Below are 18283 nucleotides of genomic sequence, written 5' to 3'. Positions count from 1 at the left end.
TGATGAATGCCGCGAACAAATAAGTCATCTGGCAGAAACATGTCGACCACCAATAACTAGGATATTTTGTCAATCCTAGATCACCTCATTTTAACTCTAGCTGATGGGAACTATTATTAAATTTGACTTTGTTACCCTGTAGCTAGTTTTATTCACCCACACTTTGTTTAATTTCACACTCTGCCCCTTACTCCCCCTGTCAACTTGGGTATCCCCATTAAAACACCTCACGCTCCTCTCTTGTCCCTTTTTTGAGAGTTGTAGCCCACACTGTATACCTTGCGGTTACAGTGTGCAAGAGGGGACCCAATGATGAAGCATGTCACCCTCGGGTGAGTGAGGGTTCTCGTCTTTAAAAGAAAAGATTTTCTTTGCCTGCCTTCCTGACACACACTTATTTTGCTTCTTAAGGACAGTAGCATTTCATCACTTTTAGTGAGATACATTCATTTGGAGTTAGTGATGCCTGATGCTTTGTTTTACTCCATCATTCGTACCCCTTAGTGTGATACAAAGTGGCCGATTGCCCAGGCCCCCCACCTTCCAAGGGGCCCCCTGAGAAACTGAACTTTGTTCAATTATAACATATAATTTAGTATTATTTGGCATGTGGACTTGAATTAGCAGGAAATGGTAATTAATAACCAAATTTGTTCCGTGTAGGGACCCCCAAAATATGTTATGCCCAAACCCCCCAAAATTCTTAAAATGGCAGCCCCCAATATTCTTAAGCTAGCAGTGCCCTGATCCACTGGAACGGTTTTACCCCAGTGTGCACCTGTGGCCCAGTGAGCAGCGCGGGGCGAGCATCACCAATGAGCGCGGCTGAGCGCGAGGGAGGCGGCAATGCTGCCAAAGGCTTCACCTTTTCCCCAGCAGACCACGCCCCCGCGGAACTAACCGAGGTGGGGGAGCTGCACTCGCTAACCGACTGGCACGTCTCAGAGGCCTCGGAAGACGCCGAGCTGGAGGACTTCTGCCGCACCCAAGCGGAGGGGAGGGCCGGCCGCAGCGATGCGATCAAAGGAAAGGGGAAAAGAGAAACGTGGTTAAATAAAAGCATCCGCCGAGGCATGCCGGCGGACGAGACACATCTCAGGAAGAAAACTCCACTTCTGGGGATCAATGGGTTAAGCTTAAAACACGCAGGATTTGGTAGTCATTAGTTCTGAACAAGAGGCAACAGTCATAAGGTATATAGGCTATATCTATAATATTTTAAGAGGAACTCCAGGTGTCTTTTTAGTAATTAAATTTCCTACCTGGGACACTTCAGAAGGGTTGTTCAATGTTGTCTCTTCTGCCACAACAGTGATATAAAATCACTTTAAATTTGCCTTCAGGTTAGCTGGCCCTACTGTGACTATGCAATGGTTGTCTCTTGAATCAAGCAGGCACAAGAGAGGCACATAGCAGGAAGTAACATTCTCAATGAAGCAATTTTTCAAGAGCATTTTTCTACTGAACAGTAGGATGATAAAAACGCAATGGGAAGGTCAGTAGAATGGAGTCCGATTCCCTGAAAAGACTGGAGTTCCCCTTTAAGCAATTACTTGGAAAAAGGGTTGCCTGCTTATGACATCACACACCACGTCTGATTGGTCCATATACTTCCATTATGAGTTAAACACCACCCTGGGAATTGCCACTTTGCTTTCCCAGCAGCTGAACAAGGAGATATCAGGAATTAAGGGCTGATTCGGTTTAGACTTGAAGAAGAAATCCCAGTGGCCCTGATTCCGAAGTGGGGGACAAATTCCAAATCATTTGCAAACTACTGTTTGCACATGATTTGGAGTTTGTCCCCCACTTTTGAAAATGCAGTATACCGCACCCACCACAATTTTGCACTGACAAATTTCAGCAGGTGAGAGCTGCTAAATTTACTGAGAGAAAATATGCGGTAAATTCTGATACATGCAGAATTTGGTATAAAAACACTGATCCTGCAAATAATTCCTTATTTTTCAGAGGAAAACTTGGATTATGAGGTATTTATCGCAACGGGAAATCCGGTTTGCGGTAGCTACCTCACACCCTCTACCCCCACCTCCTAATCAGGGTCGCTTTGGTGAAACCTCAAATAAAAGGTCATTTGGAAACGTATTTCTTCCTCTCCTTTGCAAACCTGAGCATGGAGGAAAGTACAAGGGGTGCTGGTTCAGATTACAGCCTAACTAATAACTGTCTCCTACCATTTGGAGATACAAGGCTCAGTGCTGAGACTTTGGCACAAGACACGTCATCGGAAACCTTTTGGTGTGGATCTTTTACACCAGTGGGCTCCTAAGAGATTTCAGTGAACGAAGGTAGTGAGGAGAGAAGAGTCTATCCAGCTCTAGGATCCTTGGAACATCATGAAGGGCCCACCTCGTAAGGAAGGTGTTACGCGTCTGTTCAATGGTTTGGAGCTTGACGTCTGTTAAAGATTCAGATATTTTGCATTATTCTTCCAACGAGTTGATGCACATGGAATTGTCCGACAGTATTTTTGAGAAGAGAACTATTTAGCCAAGGAGGTGTCTATTCGAGGGAATGTAATAATACCGCTACCATGAGCAGAGCGGGCATCCTAGAATGCTCTTCGACTTAGCAGCATTGCCTTTACCTGCTCTGGGGCATTATTTCCCAAGCTTTACACTTTTCAGGGCTAAGTACAATTAATCATATATTTTAGAGAAAGCCTGCACTGTTTATTTATAATGAGGAAGCAAGCATGGCTAATGCCACAAGAAGCGTCAGAGGTGCAGTTTACTGTGTCTTCTTTTTGTAGGTTTTGATATAAGCAGGGCCACTGGAATTATACGGCAAGGGTGGCACAAACCATTCGGCAGGCTTTACTAACATATGAGGCAAAAAAAATTGAATTATGCTGCATTATGTGGTACATTTTGTGACAGTATCAGTTAACTATTTTGTCATTTTTACACTTTAACAAAGTCTGGAACAAGGTTTAGCCTTATTAGTACTAGTTTAATACCCAAATACAGCAATATGCAGCAGTTGACCTTTGCAAAGTGACTTCCGCTGCACACTAACAAGCGTCACCACATTTCTAGTAACTTTTGATCCATTTGAGCCAGAAACAAAATATTTCCTTTGTTAAATTCGGCAAATTATGCAGCAGATGATGGATTATATTAGCTATATCTATGAGCTGCAGGTATAATCTATATATAATTTCAGTGGTAGAGAGACAGGTTGGCACAAGTATTCCCCTCCATCATTTTGTTGTCTCATTTTAGTATTTGCAAAGTGTCACCTACTTGCAAACCAAATATTTTGCTGGTAAAATGTATACTAAGGACATGCCTGAACCTGTTCTTAACTGTTATATTGTACGTGCTTTCGGTGGTGATCCATCGTGCTGCACTTTGCAGTATGTAGAGTGTTTTCGGTGTGCCTATGCGCCTTATGGCTGGATCACGTATACAGCAAACATTTGGAGCATAATGTTTGACGGATAGTTTTTGCACAGTAAGCTCCTCATTCCCGGATTGTATGCCATACTCCATGCTCTCAAGATTCGCGAGTTCACCTTGTACAGTTATATTTTTAAATTCTTTGATTTGTGGTCCTAGTTTTACAATTGGTTAAAACTAAGAAACCTGTATTGAAGCTGCTACTTAGGCATGGACCTGGAAAACTCGAGAGCTCTGCATGTTCCTACTTGGAATAGGGAATGACGGCGGAAACAGGAATCGCAAGGTGGAGCAGCGTTGATGTCACAGAGACGGTCAGGTGGTATGAAAGCTTTCTTAAGTTTATTTTTAGTAAAAAATGATCAAGGACAGGACGATATTGAACCACCAGATGGAATCCTAATAAAAAGGTACGAACCCGTGAAAGATTGATATTGCAAAGTCATTTTATTGGCTGTGGCGAGCAGTTTCTAGTTCATCTCATCTAGAACATTGTTGGTGGTCCAGACTCTGCAATGGACCAATCAGACGAAGTTGTGCATGTGCAATGTCATCAGTGGCTCCTAGGAGTAAGCAGCATTACTGTTTAAGAACCTGCTAAAGGCAGCAAAATGTATGTTTCGTAAGGAATCAATTTTCAGACAAACAAAAGAATGCGTGTTCAAGAAACCATTAAGTGCCTCATAAGTGGAGATTTCTTTTAAACCAAGTAAATATAGAAGAAATGCATTAGTGCTGCAGCAAGCAGAAGCATCAGAGCTACAGCACCCTATCAGAAATGGACACGTCTAGATATGTGCACCCTCTAGCACTTCTACTATGAAAGTTCACCTTCATTTATGCTTGAACTCCCCGGGACTCCCTCCCCATTACGGTCTCTCAGTTACCTTCTTCATTCTGCGGAGACCTGTTAGGCCACATTTACAAAGATTTAACGCGCCACAGTGCAGAACTCAAACTTTGCAGCACTGCGTTGCATCAAAAGGAGAGAGCAGAACAGCGTCATATCTATGTAGATATGGTGTTTTTTCTCTCTCCCTGGGCTGGAGCACTTTTGGCTGCCTTGCGCCACACACAGAAACACCCTGGCACCAATGTGCATGAGTGTGTGCATGATGTCTAGTAGATGGGTTTGTAGTGGAAGTGTATCTTTTATTTGTCGTGTTTCTTAGACATAGTTAAAACGTTTTCTAACTTTGTATGTGTGCTCTACATTATAGCACACATGCAACTTTAGAAACGTTTTGATAAAGAAAACTTCTCACAAGTTATACTTGCTTTGAGGGCATGTCATTTTTTGTGCAAATCCCTGTGCCAATCCATCTACTTTTTTAGTAAATAGGGTTTTGCGTCAAAAAACATGGGGATTGCATGAGAACATTCATGTAGCACCCATGTTACGCCCCCTTTTGCAAAGTGGTGGAAAGTAAATCCCAATACAACACTTTGCACCAGTTTATGGCACTTTCATAACATTCTCTTCTCTAGGAAGAGCCGCTTCTCTTCATTTCCCCTGCAAGTCATACCTACCCTACTCCATTTCATGCAATTGCCTGTGATGTCACCATAATCCTTGGAGGGTATAGCCCTACTCTCAATGCACACTTCACCTAGGCTACGTGTTGCCCATCCCATAAGCTGTGGTCACCACACTCTCGCATTCATTTCCCAATACCTGGCTGGTGATGTCCGACGGCATCGGTGATGGAGGCTTCGAGTACATGGCATCCTGCGAGATGAAGCCGGAGTCGTGCGATGAGACGCTGGACAGGCGGGTGTTGGCGTTGACAGGCTGCGCCATGCTGCGGTGGCGATAGGTGGAACTTGGTGAGTATGAGTGAGAGGTGCCACCCTTTGTGCTACTAGCACTGCTGGGAGGGTGAAGGTGACAGCGGGGTAGGAGCGAGAGGGAATGAAAGGTGGGGGAGACGTGGTTTGGAACACAGATGGAAATTTGGTAATGGGTATAGAGCAGGGCAGAGGATGTGTGGGGTTTTGGGGGATTTTAAGGGGCGTGGGAAGGAGAAGACAATTTAAGACAAAGGAGCAAGTCAGACGAGTTTAGATATGAGAGGACATACAAGTAAAAGGGAGCCCTAGTGAGCCCTGTCCCTGCCGGACCAGCCACATGAAACGTTAAGGCAACAATGTTTTCCTCAATCTCTGCCCTTCCAGAAGAGGTCCTTTCCCTTGTCCTTCTGGGAAATACTTTTTACTTGAATCCCACCAAAATCCCCCAATTGAGATGGCAAACCCCGCACTCGTTCGACCCCAGCATGTGTCGCTACACAGTTTAAGGGAAAACATTCAAAACATATGAGCACTGTTGCAAAGTAAAGATCATACATAATAAATTGATTCAGAAAAAAGGAGTGCAGGTTCCATTATATTACAGGGTTGTGCGTGTGCTTAAGTGGCGCAGCACAATGTTGTGCTGTGTCCACAGTCTTCTATAAAGGTAAGTACATTTGATGCAGTGCTTTTGTCACTTCGCATCTCTTTGCACGTGCGGGCACCCATGCACGACTTTAGTAAATAACCCCCATGCAAATTGATGTTCCCTGGAGAATCTATGATACTGTTGCATTAAAAGTATGCCCTTGTGTATATTTATGGGTAAACCATGACTCTCCTCCTGGTGTAAATGCCACTGTGTTGGGGGACTTGCCCATATTAGTTATACCGTATTTAACACAGGATATTTGGATAAAGTAGTACAACTAAGATTAGATATCAAGTTACCTAGTACCGTGGCTAAAAGTTTCTGCGTAGCGTCTGCATACCTGCCAAGTGCCCTCCTTGTTGGGGGTCCTGCTAACGTGTTTTTAGCACTTATTAACTTAAATAAGAATGTTTCTAAGTGCTTCCAATATTTACAGATTTAGAGATTGGCAGGCAGGATTCTCCGTCAAAACGTGGCGGCCATCACACCTGCCGAATTACAAGTGCCACTGGCTATAATACACTTGTAATATGGTAGACGGATATCTGCCACGGTTTGACTTAGTATCTTGTCTGCAAACTCTAAATAAGAACATAGTAAAAACAGAATGAGATCATGAGGCCTTTTCTCTAGGTGTCTGGCAGTAGGTGGTCAATGTGGAAACCATTGTTTACCATTAGCGTCCCAATACTACTGAATTCCAATTGGGGAACCAAGGTAATTCCTTTGCATACTTGATTCTTCAAGACTGGTGACAGCAAACAGACAAAGCTAATGTCAAGAGCATTAAAGGGACTGAAACTCAGTCATTACCTTTGATAAACTCGATGACTGGAGAGATCTATATCTCTCAAAGAGGTTAGTAGTCTAATTTTGAGAAGGGTGGTATAGAATGAAATTCCAAAAAAGTGGCCCTTGACTCAAAGTCCCTCCTATGAACAGGTGTTTTTACACCCTCAATCCCAGCTAGCAGCAATGTGGCCCTTGTCACACCACAGATCAGACATTTTGGCTCCTGAGAAAATGTTTGTGAGTACCGATGAGCTACAATTGACAAGCATTTTGCTGGATGTGTATCTAAATAAATAAAACATATTTACATTATTAAGTGTGAACTTTACGAAAAAGTTAGTCGAAACAAAGATTTGCTCAAATAAAAAAATAAAGCAGGGCCAAAGTCAGAGAGTCTGGTTTAATGTGCTAACGCAGGCAGCTTGAACACATTAGAGTGAGACACATCGGAGAGAGCCTCATGCATCTGAATGTAAGCACTTGAGTGGCGGTGGATGAATACACCCAAGCAGCCAATAGCATTAGGTGAGAGATCAATACTCTGCTAGGCTGAACCCCAACGAGAATGGCAAAGACTTAAACCAATGGCTGAAAGAGGCAGGTAAAAGAAACCAAATGGTTGAAAGGGGACCAATTCAAAGGGCATTCAGTATATTATTATCAATAGGCCAGTTAGACATATACTCTGTCAAAACCTGGAACTAAAAAGGCACAGTAAGATATCCAACACTCTGATTTGACAGTTTTCAGTTAGAGGGCACTGAGAACTCAGAAGTGAACCTGATTTGATGGGTATGTCTTTTAATAGAGCCCTCTGGCAGGAAGTGGTGCCCTTGGTGGATGGCCCAGCACTGATGTAATCTCCTCTTTCCGTATATTAACCCTAGCACACAGTGGACGTATGCTTTAAGAAGAGGGCTTTTACAGTACGTAGGTACTGCTTTCTCCACTGGGTGGACAGAAGATGAATTTAGAAGCAGCTTTCATAGGCTGGCAGACAGGGCCTTGGCTCACCCACAGCACACTGGGGAGATTAGTGTATCACTAAGGGAAGGAAGGGCGGGGAGCGGGGAGGCAGCATAGGGTATGCATTAAGAGTACTCATAGAACTAGTAACTAGAGTAAACAACATTGTCCACTCCTCCCCCAGCACACCCATACACACAGGTGTGGGCACGCCCACATACAAACAGGCACACACAGGCATGTATACTTGTGGACATGTTCAATCACACACACACACACGCATACACCTGGACACACATACACATGTAAGCACACAAAGTATTTTCCAGAAAACCTGCACCCAACGTAGCTCATTACATGGTTACGGAGCAGTGGGAAATCCAAGGGCAGCCAGAGAGTTTCTGGCCCTACTGATACACACAGAAATAGTCTAAGTCGTCGAGAAGACATTCACAGGCAGACATAAAGCAGAAAACAAAAGCAGTATTTCATCAGGTAGAGAAACAGTAGACTCCAAATCAAGAAGAGGCCAAGGATGATCCACATGAAGGCAGATGAATCACACACACAAGCAATAGCATCCCAGCCACTCAAACACTTTAAAGACTCATTCGTAGAACTGCCACGTTACTAAGATGTCACATCCAATCAGTGGTAGAACCAGCGTGCATCTTGAGACAAGCATACACGGAGTCACCACTGTAGGTCGCAGATCCACCGTTTGCTGCTACAGCCTGTATCCGGACTTAAAGTCTTTCTCGAGTAGCCCGGGACAGAACCTACTTGAGGCATGAGAAGGGCAGAGATCTGTGGTGCTTGTTCAGAAGAACCAACTTAAGAGAGAGGATCTAGTACCTCTCAGCAATGTGAGGGTCCCAGGGAGCCTTGCGTCATCTATTTAGCAATGCACTAAGTGGTGACAGATACTGTAGTGTGTAAGAAGGTCATGTGCTTTGACAAGGCTGGTGCGATTAGAACAACAGTGGTCACGCGGTAGGCTGTGACTGACATGTGTCTATGTCCTCTACTATCAGCATTTAAGAGGTGTTGGGAATTGTTGTTGGTTACCTCTAACCGCTGAGCCCCACCTGCTGTCTCAAACGTCTATGGGTCAGTTAGAGGCGCTGTGCCTGGGAGACAAACTGAATGCTGCCTTTGGGAGGGACAGTATTCATTAAAGGGGAGATTGGTCATGGGCAGCTGGTCCATGCTGTAGCATTCAACAAGCAGGACATTTTCTCTTTCACTTCAACAGTTCATAAACCTTGCCTCCATTCACCAGTGCCTTCCTTCCATGACACTCACCTGGACATGCTGGATTTTCTGGATCCTGAACTGCTGGGAGAGGACGGTGGTGTCTGGTAGGACCAGCTGTAGTCGGAGCCTTTCAAGTCTTTAATGACCTGTGACAGTAAATCGGGAAGGTGTCACTCTCCTCCTACGGCTCCACCTACTTGAACGAAGATGTAGTCCCACCGCCACACGCAACTAAGCAATTTACTTTCTCAGGCCATTCCATCACCATAGCCATGCACAACTCAGAAGCGGCTCACCTGTTCACTGGCCGGGGGAAGTTTGTGGGGCTCCGCTGTGAGCACAACCAAGTCGTCAATGATACCCTGTAGGTGAGTTACTTCTCCCAGCATGTGGATCTCACCAATCTGAAAAGGCAGGGAGAGGAAAAGTCTCATAGTGAAGATACCTCTACACTGCCAATAATGAGCCGGGAGCCGGGTGACGTCTGGCCTCCCTCTACACAGTCTGTGATGAATTTATTTCAGGCAACGAAACACCTCCATGCCAAGGGGGCCTACTGGCAAAAGGAATGGCTTACTTAGATTTAGGTGGCAATGGAAGAATGCTGAATCTGAAGGAGAATGTACTTTGCCCAACGTCTTAGCCATACAATGGTATGATGGAAGGTATCTCGCCTGGATTTTGCACATTACTTTCCAACTCTTAAATAGGCCTCATATTCTGTAGCTCCAGTTCCTGAGAAACAGGTTTTCTGCATGTCGGGAGAGTCAGTTTTGCGCAATCTGTATTTAGAGAAATTGAGAGCTGAAGATTTCTAAACTTCAGCAATTACTCTGAATAACTGATTCAACCCTTGCCTTCTTGTATTCGAAATCCAAGCTGCGAGAGAGCAGGGTTCGGGTATGAACTGAAAAGATCTTTAAAATTTAAGATTGAGTTTGGCATTGGAATTGTTTTGTCGGTCTTGCCTACCAGACAGCACCAGCTGTCAGGTTGTGAAAAACCTTTTGTGGGCTTACCAAAAACTTACAGCGAGCTTCCAGCCTGCCCACTGCTCACCACTGGGGGCTTCATTGACACTCTCATTTGCTTGTTTCTGATTCTGTGACTTGCCTTCCTCTTCATGTGTAAGTCACTCCCATGAAGCATAACCTCTTTACCCTCCTTTTTATTGTCCGACTTATATCCTTCCACAGCTTATTTTTAGGGAACTACTTTGTTCATTTTCATTAAGCAGTCATTGTAATATCTCCCCTTGCTCCGTCTTTCTCTTTTTCTCATGTGCAGGTCACTCTTCTCTCTAATGTGTGCTTCCCCTTTCATCAAACTTCCCTGCCCACTCGAGATCCGTGGTCTCGCACTCTTGTTGCACGCTCCCTCGTGTGCTGCTTTTCCCTCCTCCTTCACCGGGTTTTATTTTTATTCTAACCCCTGACCTATCCGGATTGCTTCCCCCTCACCCGCTCCTCATCCCCACCGCTATCATTTTTGAAATTGTTGTTTAAGAGGGTATAGCAAATTGCTGTTAGCCTCTCCGCCTTACAAAAAAAGCACTTTCACGCTACTCCAGTTTCATTATTTTTTATTAACTGATCCGTCTTAGATTGGTCAACAAAAAAATGTATGAAGCTCAATAACTTGCGTGATGATGCATGCACACGCTCACCTCATAGCAATTGTGCATGAAATGATGTGGCCACCAGCAACGGCAACTTCAGCCTCCTTTTCTTTTTCTTTTTTTAACAATATTGGCAAAAATGCTTTATGCTGATGCTGTACTGCACTGCCGAAAAGCATTGCGAAGGCCTATTGCGTTTGCTAATGCTTGTTTCTTCTACGGTGTCCTGTGGTATGACTTAGAAATGAAAAATGTTGAGTCATGGTCAAATGTTACTATGAAAGGAAGGGGGAAATCAGTGGAAGGCTTGTAACCTCATGAAGCATCCGCTTACTCGTGAGGTCTCCTACGATTCCTGAAGCTCCACATCTCCCCTGTCCACTCCCTTCCTTATGTTCCTCCCTCTGTAGAAAGACCTCCCCCTCCTCATTCCCTATGGAGCCGTCACCATGTACCACGCAGCACTGGGCCATCAGAAGGGGCAGCTGGGGCCATTATTGGAATGAGTTATGAAGAAACTACAGCCTGCAAAGTAGCCCCCCAGGTGCTTGTGTATGCCTAGGAGACATATACTCTCAATAGACTTAAGCCTGGCCAGATTGTGGCCACCTGTAGTGCAGGAGAAGCCAGGCTAGGCATGTTTGTAGGCAGTAAGATGCAAGAACACACCCCAGTACAACCATCCTCTGACATTCTGCCACAGGAATGTCAAACATTGGTCATGGTCAATGTAAGACGTTTCTACATCAAACTGGATATCCCCATATATGACATTTACAATGACTCCTCTTACTGGATTTCCCTTATCTAACCCTGCCATTGATGTGAAATAAAAACAGCAACATGACTATCTTTATTAAACTGGTGAGAGGTCCAAAGGGGAATAAGATGGGAAGGAGTGCTGTACCTACCACTACTGGTTGCAGAAGTGTGATGAACGTGCAGAAGCGCCCCCGCTCCTCGATCAAAGCCCTCCGCACTGCCTGCTTCTCCGTTTCCTCCATCAGCAGGTACATGTCGTTGACGTCCTGGAGAGCGCTGTCTAGCTGTGGCTGCAGGTCCCCCTTTCCTGAGAGAGGGGGCGGGGCAGAAGAAGAGCCAACTGAAATGGTCAGAAATGCTGCGCCATATTAGAGGACACCCTTGTCACATTTGAAACTTTATTGGCAGCTCTTTCTAATCACCCCTTCACTCAGTGGCCACCCCCATAATGGACTGCTTCAGTAGGCCAAGGATTGTAGCATCTCCACCGGGTCCAATGCAGCGGGGACATCATACCCCGCACAGACGGAAATCAAAAGTACCGCAGGCTCAACCATAGGCCTTTTCCAGTTTTACTTTTGAACATCTCAAACTAACAAGCACCATATGACTGTAAACGAGTCAAAGACTGTCTTGCTGTACTTCTTAATTAATGCTAGAGTACGGGGTGGGTCCAGACATTGAAGGCACCATAACAAATTTAACTGCTCTCACCAGCGTTTAGTGGGGCACGTAGTCACCTATCACAAGCACTGAATCTACAGACTCATTTCCGCAGTCATCTATAGGCGATTCAGAGAAAACATAAATTCATTCACTCTCTCACTTATCTACTGGGGGTTGTAGAGCTCTTCCCGCCATTTTCCATGTTAGATTTATTTTAGTTGAGGGAGAATCATCTGCTATGTTAAGTCTACAACCTATAGTCATACATTCCTCCACCACACTCCTTTACATTGACAGCAATGAGTACTGCCCCCCACCCCAGTTAAAGAAGAGAGGGAAGCATAACTCTTGAACAACAGAGCAAGAAGGATACTTCACAGTCAAGAAACAGCAAAGCATGAGAGCATGGACATGAGAGAAAAGTGAGAGGCATTAGACTTGAAACACGGCTAGCAGTCAGGTAGCAAGAAGTATGTCTGGATAATGCAGTTTTGGTACAATTTCTTTTCTGGCATCTTAGGTCTGCGGGTGACATGCTAAAAGTGTGAAGGTCAATGCAGTAGTTATTGCGGCCGGGCAAAGTCTAGAAGCTCCTTAATGGACTTGGCAGGTCACAATGAGTGAGTGAGAAGGGGAAACAACAAGTTGAAGGCAACCTAGAATGACTGACTGGCTAGGACAGCAAGCACAGGAGACCTGCTGCCAACAATCATGCGGCCTCAGGCAATCAGCAAAAGTGTAGACTATGTAACACATAAACTAGCATGCATGACTTCAGCCTCTTGAAACCACAGCACAGGTTAGTAAAGGCATCTTTTGATATTTGCCCCGTCTCCGTGGGTTGGTGTAGGGCTCCCTGCTAGTGTATTCAGAGCAGTACTGGACTTTTTTCTCACCTCTGCGATAAGTTAATCCTATCTCTATAACGTTCCAGTGCAATAGCTATTCATTCGACTGAGCATTCACCCCGTAATATGCAGATGGATGTCACAGCATTGCCGTTTAGTACATTGGGAGTCACTACATCGAGAGTCGCTGCATCGGATGTCACAATGTTGAGAGTGCTATTACTTCACAGGTCAGTTAATTTTTTTATGTTTTATAAATACCTATAGATATATATTAAAAAGATCGATTTATTTATAGATACAATCGTATCTTTAAACAAATCAATGTATTTAAGTCTGTGCTGTCTGTCCCAGACTGCCTGCCCCGCCTCGCTCTGAATCAGGAGACGGAAGCCAGGCAGTAAATCAAATTTTGAGCTGGGACTCACCACACAGGGCTTACTGTCCTAAAGCCCTTCATAGTGAATCAATGTTATTGTAGTCTATGGCAGTATTCTCTATAGGGCAGTGATGCTGTCAGCGTCATGGTTTGGGGCGTTAGAATCTCCATCCCTGTGTGAGAGCAGCCGTCCGTCATTCACAGGCATAGATCCCACCCTTTCACATTCCTCAGACGTAGGAGTGGTTGCAAGCACCGTGCACATGTGTTTTGGTGCCTTGTCCTCGGTAATGGTAAGTGTTAGAATGCTAATCTTCTGTTATGTATATTGTGCTGAGACCCCTCACCACGCTAACTTCCCCTACTGTGACACCCAGGCCCTGGCTGCACGTCGCTGGCTCCATTAGAAGTGGAGCTGCAGCATTTGTTCTCCCGTGAAATGGATGCATAAAGACGAGCAGGCCAGTGTTCTTGTTCCCTTGTGATGTTGATCCAAATATCCGAGTCAAGGGAAAAGTAGAGATATGTGCTTACAATATACAGTTGTCTGCTGTATCATATTAAAACTGGACCTATCTTCATGCCCTTAACAACATTAATGCCAAAAACATGGATTGATTTATTAACAATGAGTGTTAAAAACGTTAAGGCAATGCATGTCAGCAATTTAGTTCCTCTATTATGTCCAGTTTTACTTAATCTTGCCTACCTCAAGAGTTAGCTATTTAATCATGTTGTGTTTCTTTCTGTATTTGTTTTCCGTGCATACTTTGAGCTGTGCAAGTGTTTATGAGGGGCTTTCATTGAGAGCTCTGATGCTAATGCTGAAGCCAAAGCAAAGTGTCTGTGTCAATGATGATGTATTTCAGTGGTAATTGCAATTTTGTGAAAATGTGTGTGAAGGGGTTGCACAGATGTCAAAATATTTACAGGGCAAAAGAAAATAAATTGCTTATATATGAGTGAGTGCAGTGTATATTTGCAGGTGGTGAAGTGAAGAAGATGCAAGGAAGTGCATTTCTGGAAGAGTGAAAGGGTGCTGAAGAGGAAAGAGAAGTGGTTGAAGACGTGCAGATCTTTTTTTCAATGTATTTCTATAGAGGAAGATCCAGCCTGGACCCCACGTTTGTCCATTAACCTTGACCGAGTCGCTCACTACATTAAACAGCCATACCAAACTGTTACGCCTCACCACTTTCAAATGTCACCAGCCGCCACTGCCCTATTGTTTCCTATACCATGGGCAAAGTGGAGTAGTGTGCATGTTAGGTGGTCTGAGTTATGGTGAACATTGCATACCAAAACTGGTGAATTTCATGGGTTTTTAGGGATTTCATTCACTGAACCATAACTAACATTTAACTGTTGTTTTTTCATTGAATTTCTAGGTTTTGTTTCATAATAATTGGGGCTCCTGGTTTATGGTATTTTTTTTAACATTTCCGTCTGTATTTATCCATATTTATGTTTTGGCCATCTCATTGGTGTTTATCCATATTTATTTTGTGTTTTGAGAATAAATGGAGCTGTAAAATTGTATATATTTCCATGTTTATTTAACTTTTGGACGTGCACTCATACATGGATGCTGGTGATGTTTTGGCAAATTAAGCAGTCATGTATAACAAAAAACAACACTCGCAGGTACATATTAGCATTATCCTACAAATATATGTTAGCATATGCCTGTATTTAAGGAAATCTCATCCAATTGTTTCTAAAGTCCATGCCGTCTATCTGCTCAGCTGTTGTCTGGAATTCCTGAACGACAGCATGGAGAGTCTCTCAGAAGAAGCACAATTTTCAGCTTTTTCCCACTTTTAAAAATAAATACAGACAGAAAATACATTGTTTTCTGTCTGTATTTATCTGTAAAAATCAGTAAAAATTGAAAAACTGAAGCCTTAATAATAATCCACTTTATCCACCTCCCTTGTATCCAATAAGTGCAGTGCAGAGCCTTCAGTCATATTCATCAGGGGTTGAGGGGCTAGCCACAGGGCCTGTAGCATTTAATTGGGCATCACAGAAAGGTTTTTTCTCAACCATAGCTTTTTTGTTTGGTAAAAAACCCGATTTTTATGCAAATCTGTATATTTTTAAAACAAAAGAATTTTTTTGCTAATACAAAACAACTTTTATGATAATCCGTCCATGGGAAATAAAGTTGTAGTCAAAACAAAAAATGCTGTTTCAATGGAAAGTGTGACTGTACCATATCATGACAACACAGTAGTGACTGCCACTGTGCTATCTATCTATCTATCTATCTGATTATCCTTCTATCTTTCTATACAAAAGGCCTTTATTTTCTTACAAACTTTAAGATGTTTGACAAATCTGCATGAAACTTTCCAGTACGCCTTTGGGTTCTTCCTGGTATGTTTCGCAGAGATTTGTCAAGCTGGGGCCAAGAAAAAGAGGGTGGTCCCAAAAGTTCCATTCTCAATTTTAATTCCTATGGGATTCTTTGTTCTTCCTTACAGAAAAAAATGGCTGAATGAAATTACACCAAACTTGGCATAACGATAGACCTTTACTCCAGGAAGTGCCTTTGTGTAGTTTAGTGTAAATCCATTCAGACGTTTTCGAGAAATTAGCATTTAACAAATTGCTTGGGCAGGGAGTGAAGAGCTGAAATATTAGCAATATCTGAATCATTAATTCCATCGAGCATTATGAATCTACAGAAGACTGAATGAGGGAGTTTTTTTTCCCATCCTGCACTTCAAATTTGTGAATCCAGGAGTTCCCTAATCTACCATGTTCTGCCAACATTATTCCACACTGAGCACAGTGTTAGGAAAAATTGAAAGAAAAAGAGCATAAAGGGGCAGGTTGAGTATACTGTGACTCACAGGGTCATGTGGGTAGCACCAAAGGGAACAGCAGCAATAAAATACATATTTTTACAGTGGGAGTTGTGAATCACAGACACAGGAAGGGTCACTGTATCCACTAATCCAGTAAAAAAAAATGGGAAATAAAATATGCTCTGCCCTACTGCTGCACTTGGCCAATGGTCACGCAAGAAGTTGTCCACATACGGCGGGCTGGGAGAAACGCCTGGCTACAGTCGAGTCTCTGTAGCCAACCCCTGCTGTACATGCCAAAGGCCCTGAATTCAATCTGTGCTGTGCACAGCTGAAGGCTGCGTGCAGCAGGGGTTGTCCGCCAGAGTAATGCTGGGCAGAGGGCAGCCATGTTAAGCCAGTGTTGGTAGCCCATAGCAGGTTGGGTGAAGGGCCTGACCAGAGGTAGGAGGCTGAAGACCATGTGCAGCGGGGGTAAGGTCACTAGCACATGTTTAGGCCCATGGTCAGACTGGAGGTCAGGCCTTGTGGCCAACCCCTGCTGTGCGTAGCCAAAAGGCTGTGTGCTGTGGGGGTTGGTTGCCTGCTGAGGGCTGGAAACAGAGCCTAGCAAGAGGCCATGCCCTGCAGCCAAACCCTGCTGAACACATACGAAGGCAGTTTGCAGCTGGAGCGACTGCCCAATGAGGGTTGGGCGCATGGAACGCCTCGGTGTGGTATACGATTAAAAAAAAATTAAATCACTGAAAAGGGTTAAGGTGAAGTTATAGTTAGAGCTGTTATGCAATGAAAACATGTTTTATTTGAAAAACTCAGAAATTCACCTAAAACACAGTTAAAGTGCAATTACGGTTACAATTTACAACCAAAAAAACACTGAAATGTGCAAGTTATGGTTAGGACCACAATTCATAACTCACACATCCATAACTGCACAACAAATGTAATGCTTATGGCCTCACAATATTTATACCAATAAATAACAATACTGTAGATCAAAATGTATTTAAACAAAACATAAGTACCCAATAAATGCAAAGACATTCCTAGTTGTCTCTGTGGGATGGGTAACTTGAAATATAATCTCATCTGTAAAGTGATTTACAACGCTTGTTTAATTAAGAGTAAGTTTATGAGCACTGCATATTGCGTGCAAATTATGGTGTGCATGGATGTTGTGCAAGTGTCACAGATTGTGGTCCTAACCATAACTAGCGAATTTCTAAGGTTTTTCGGTATTAATTTGTAACCATAACTGCACCGTAATTTAGATTTGTTTTCCAGCAATGTCTTAGGTGTATTTAAATATATGTTTCACTTTAATTTTTGAGATTTTCATTGTAAAAAGTATATTTCACATATGTATAGCTTAAGGTTTAGAACTTACATTTTTTTTTATTATAATAATTTTTTGCCTGTGACGTAATGTTTCATGGGAAGTAGTGACTCCGAACGTACGAGTTCATAACCTTACCTGCAAAGTACTAACTCTCGATGTCGAGACCTCAATGTAACGGGGGATACCAAATATGCAGTCTAGGTTCAATGCTGTGTGTTGGGTACTTTCTTGGTTAAGTTCTTTTAAATAGAGTGGATCATTGATTGGTTTTAAAAGCCTACAGCCCGCGTTGAGAAGCATGATACCAGTGACATATCAAGGGAATGTTTTTGTGGCGCGTCGCTAGTGTATGTCACGGATGGCGCCAGTGAATATCAGGAAAGAGTGAGAAGCAGGACACCGGTGAAATATCAGGGAAGACAGTGGTGAGTCTCATGGAGGATGTCAGTGTGTGAGACACAAGGCACTCTGGGAAGGTCAGTTAAAGAGAAGCATGGCACTGTGATCCATCAGGAGGGAAAGAGCATGGCCCTCAGCATATGAACGGGGTTGGACAAGCATGGTCCAGAGACCTGGAAGGCAGTGGGAAGTGATTCAATGGGAGATGCAGAAGAGGGATTAAATTGGCTGCGGGGATACATCAGAGGAGGGAGAAGCACAAAACCATGGCCTGGAAAGACTCTACCATGACTCCTGGGAGACAAAAGAACGAGATTCAGGACACTATTGACAGGGCAGGACCGCGAAACGTGTCTCTCGGACAGGAGAGTGAGAGTACTGCCCCTGTGATAAAAGGACAACATGCACGAGCCTAGCGGGATATCCAGAGGGAACAGCGTAATACTGGGGACGGGACAACAGGAGAAGGACTGTTTTTGGGACAGGAGCACAAGATGCGTGATGCTGGAACAGGGTAGGAAAGAAGGTGATTCTGGGACAGGAGAGCATGAAGCGTAAGTAACTCCAGAAAAAGAGAGC

General features: G+C 43.7%; 2 protein-coding genes across 13 annotated transcripts in view; one reads left to right on the top strand and one right to left on the bottom strand.

Annotated features, from left to right (window-relative positions):
- Positions 1 to 18283, bottom strand: part of MTSS2 (MTSS I-BAR domain containing 2) — a 331653-nt gene that overhangs the window by 27806 nt on the left and 285564 nt on the right. The window contains exons 7-11 of one of the 12 annotated variants that reach the window (XM_085639831.1): positions 11410 to 11567; positions 9177 to 9284; positions 8929 to 9026; positions 5098 to 5224; positions 866 to 976 (exon numbers count right to left, since the gene is read on the bottom strand). In XM_085639831.1, the coding sequence (XP_085495957.1) occupies positions 866 to 976; positions 5098 to 5224; positions 8929 to 9026; positions 9177 to 9284; positions 11410 to 11567 (602 nt within the window). Of the gene's footprint in view, positions 1 to 865; positions 1023 to 5097; positions 5294 to 8928; positions 9027 to 9176; positions 9285 to 11409; positions 11601 to 18283 lie in introns of all 12 variants that reach the window. The other 11 variants (XM_085639827.1, XM_085639829.1, XM_085639824.1 and 8 more) reach the window with 11 other exon arrangements.
- Positions 1 to 18283, top strand: part of IL34 (interleukin 34) — an 851078-nt gene that overhangs the window by 688900 nt on the left and 143895 nt on the right. The gene's annotated exons all lie outside the window — the stretch shown is intronic.

The sequence above is a fragment of the Triturus cristatus genome, chromosome 12 (genome assembly GCF_964204655.1).
Source record: "Triturus cristatus chromosome 12, aTriCri1.1, whole genome shotgun sequence".
In the NCBI taxonomy this organism is placed as follows: Eukaryota; Metazoa; Chordata; class Amphibia; order Caudata; family Salamandridae; genus Triturus; species Triturus cristatus.
This window is presented reverse-complemented; position numbering and strand designations above follow the sequence as displayed.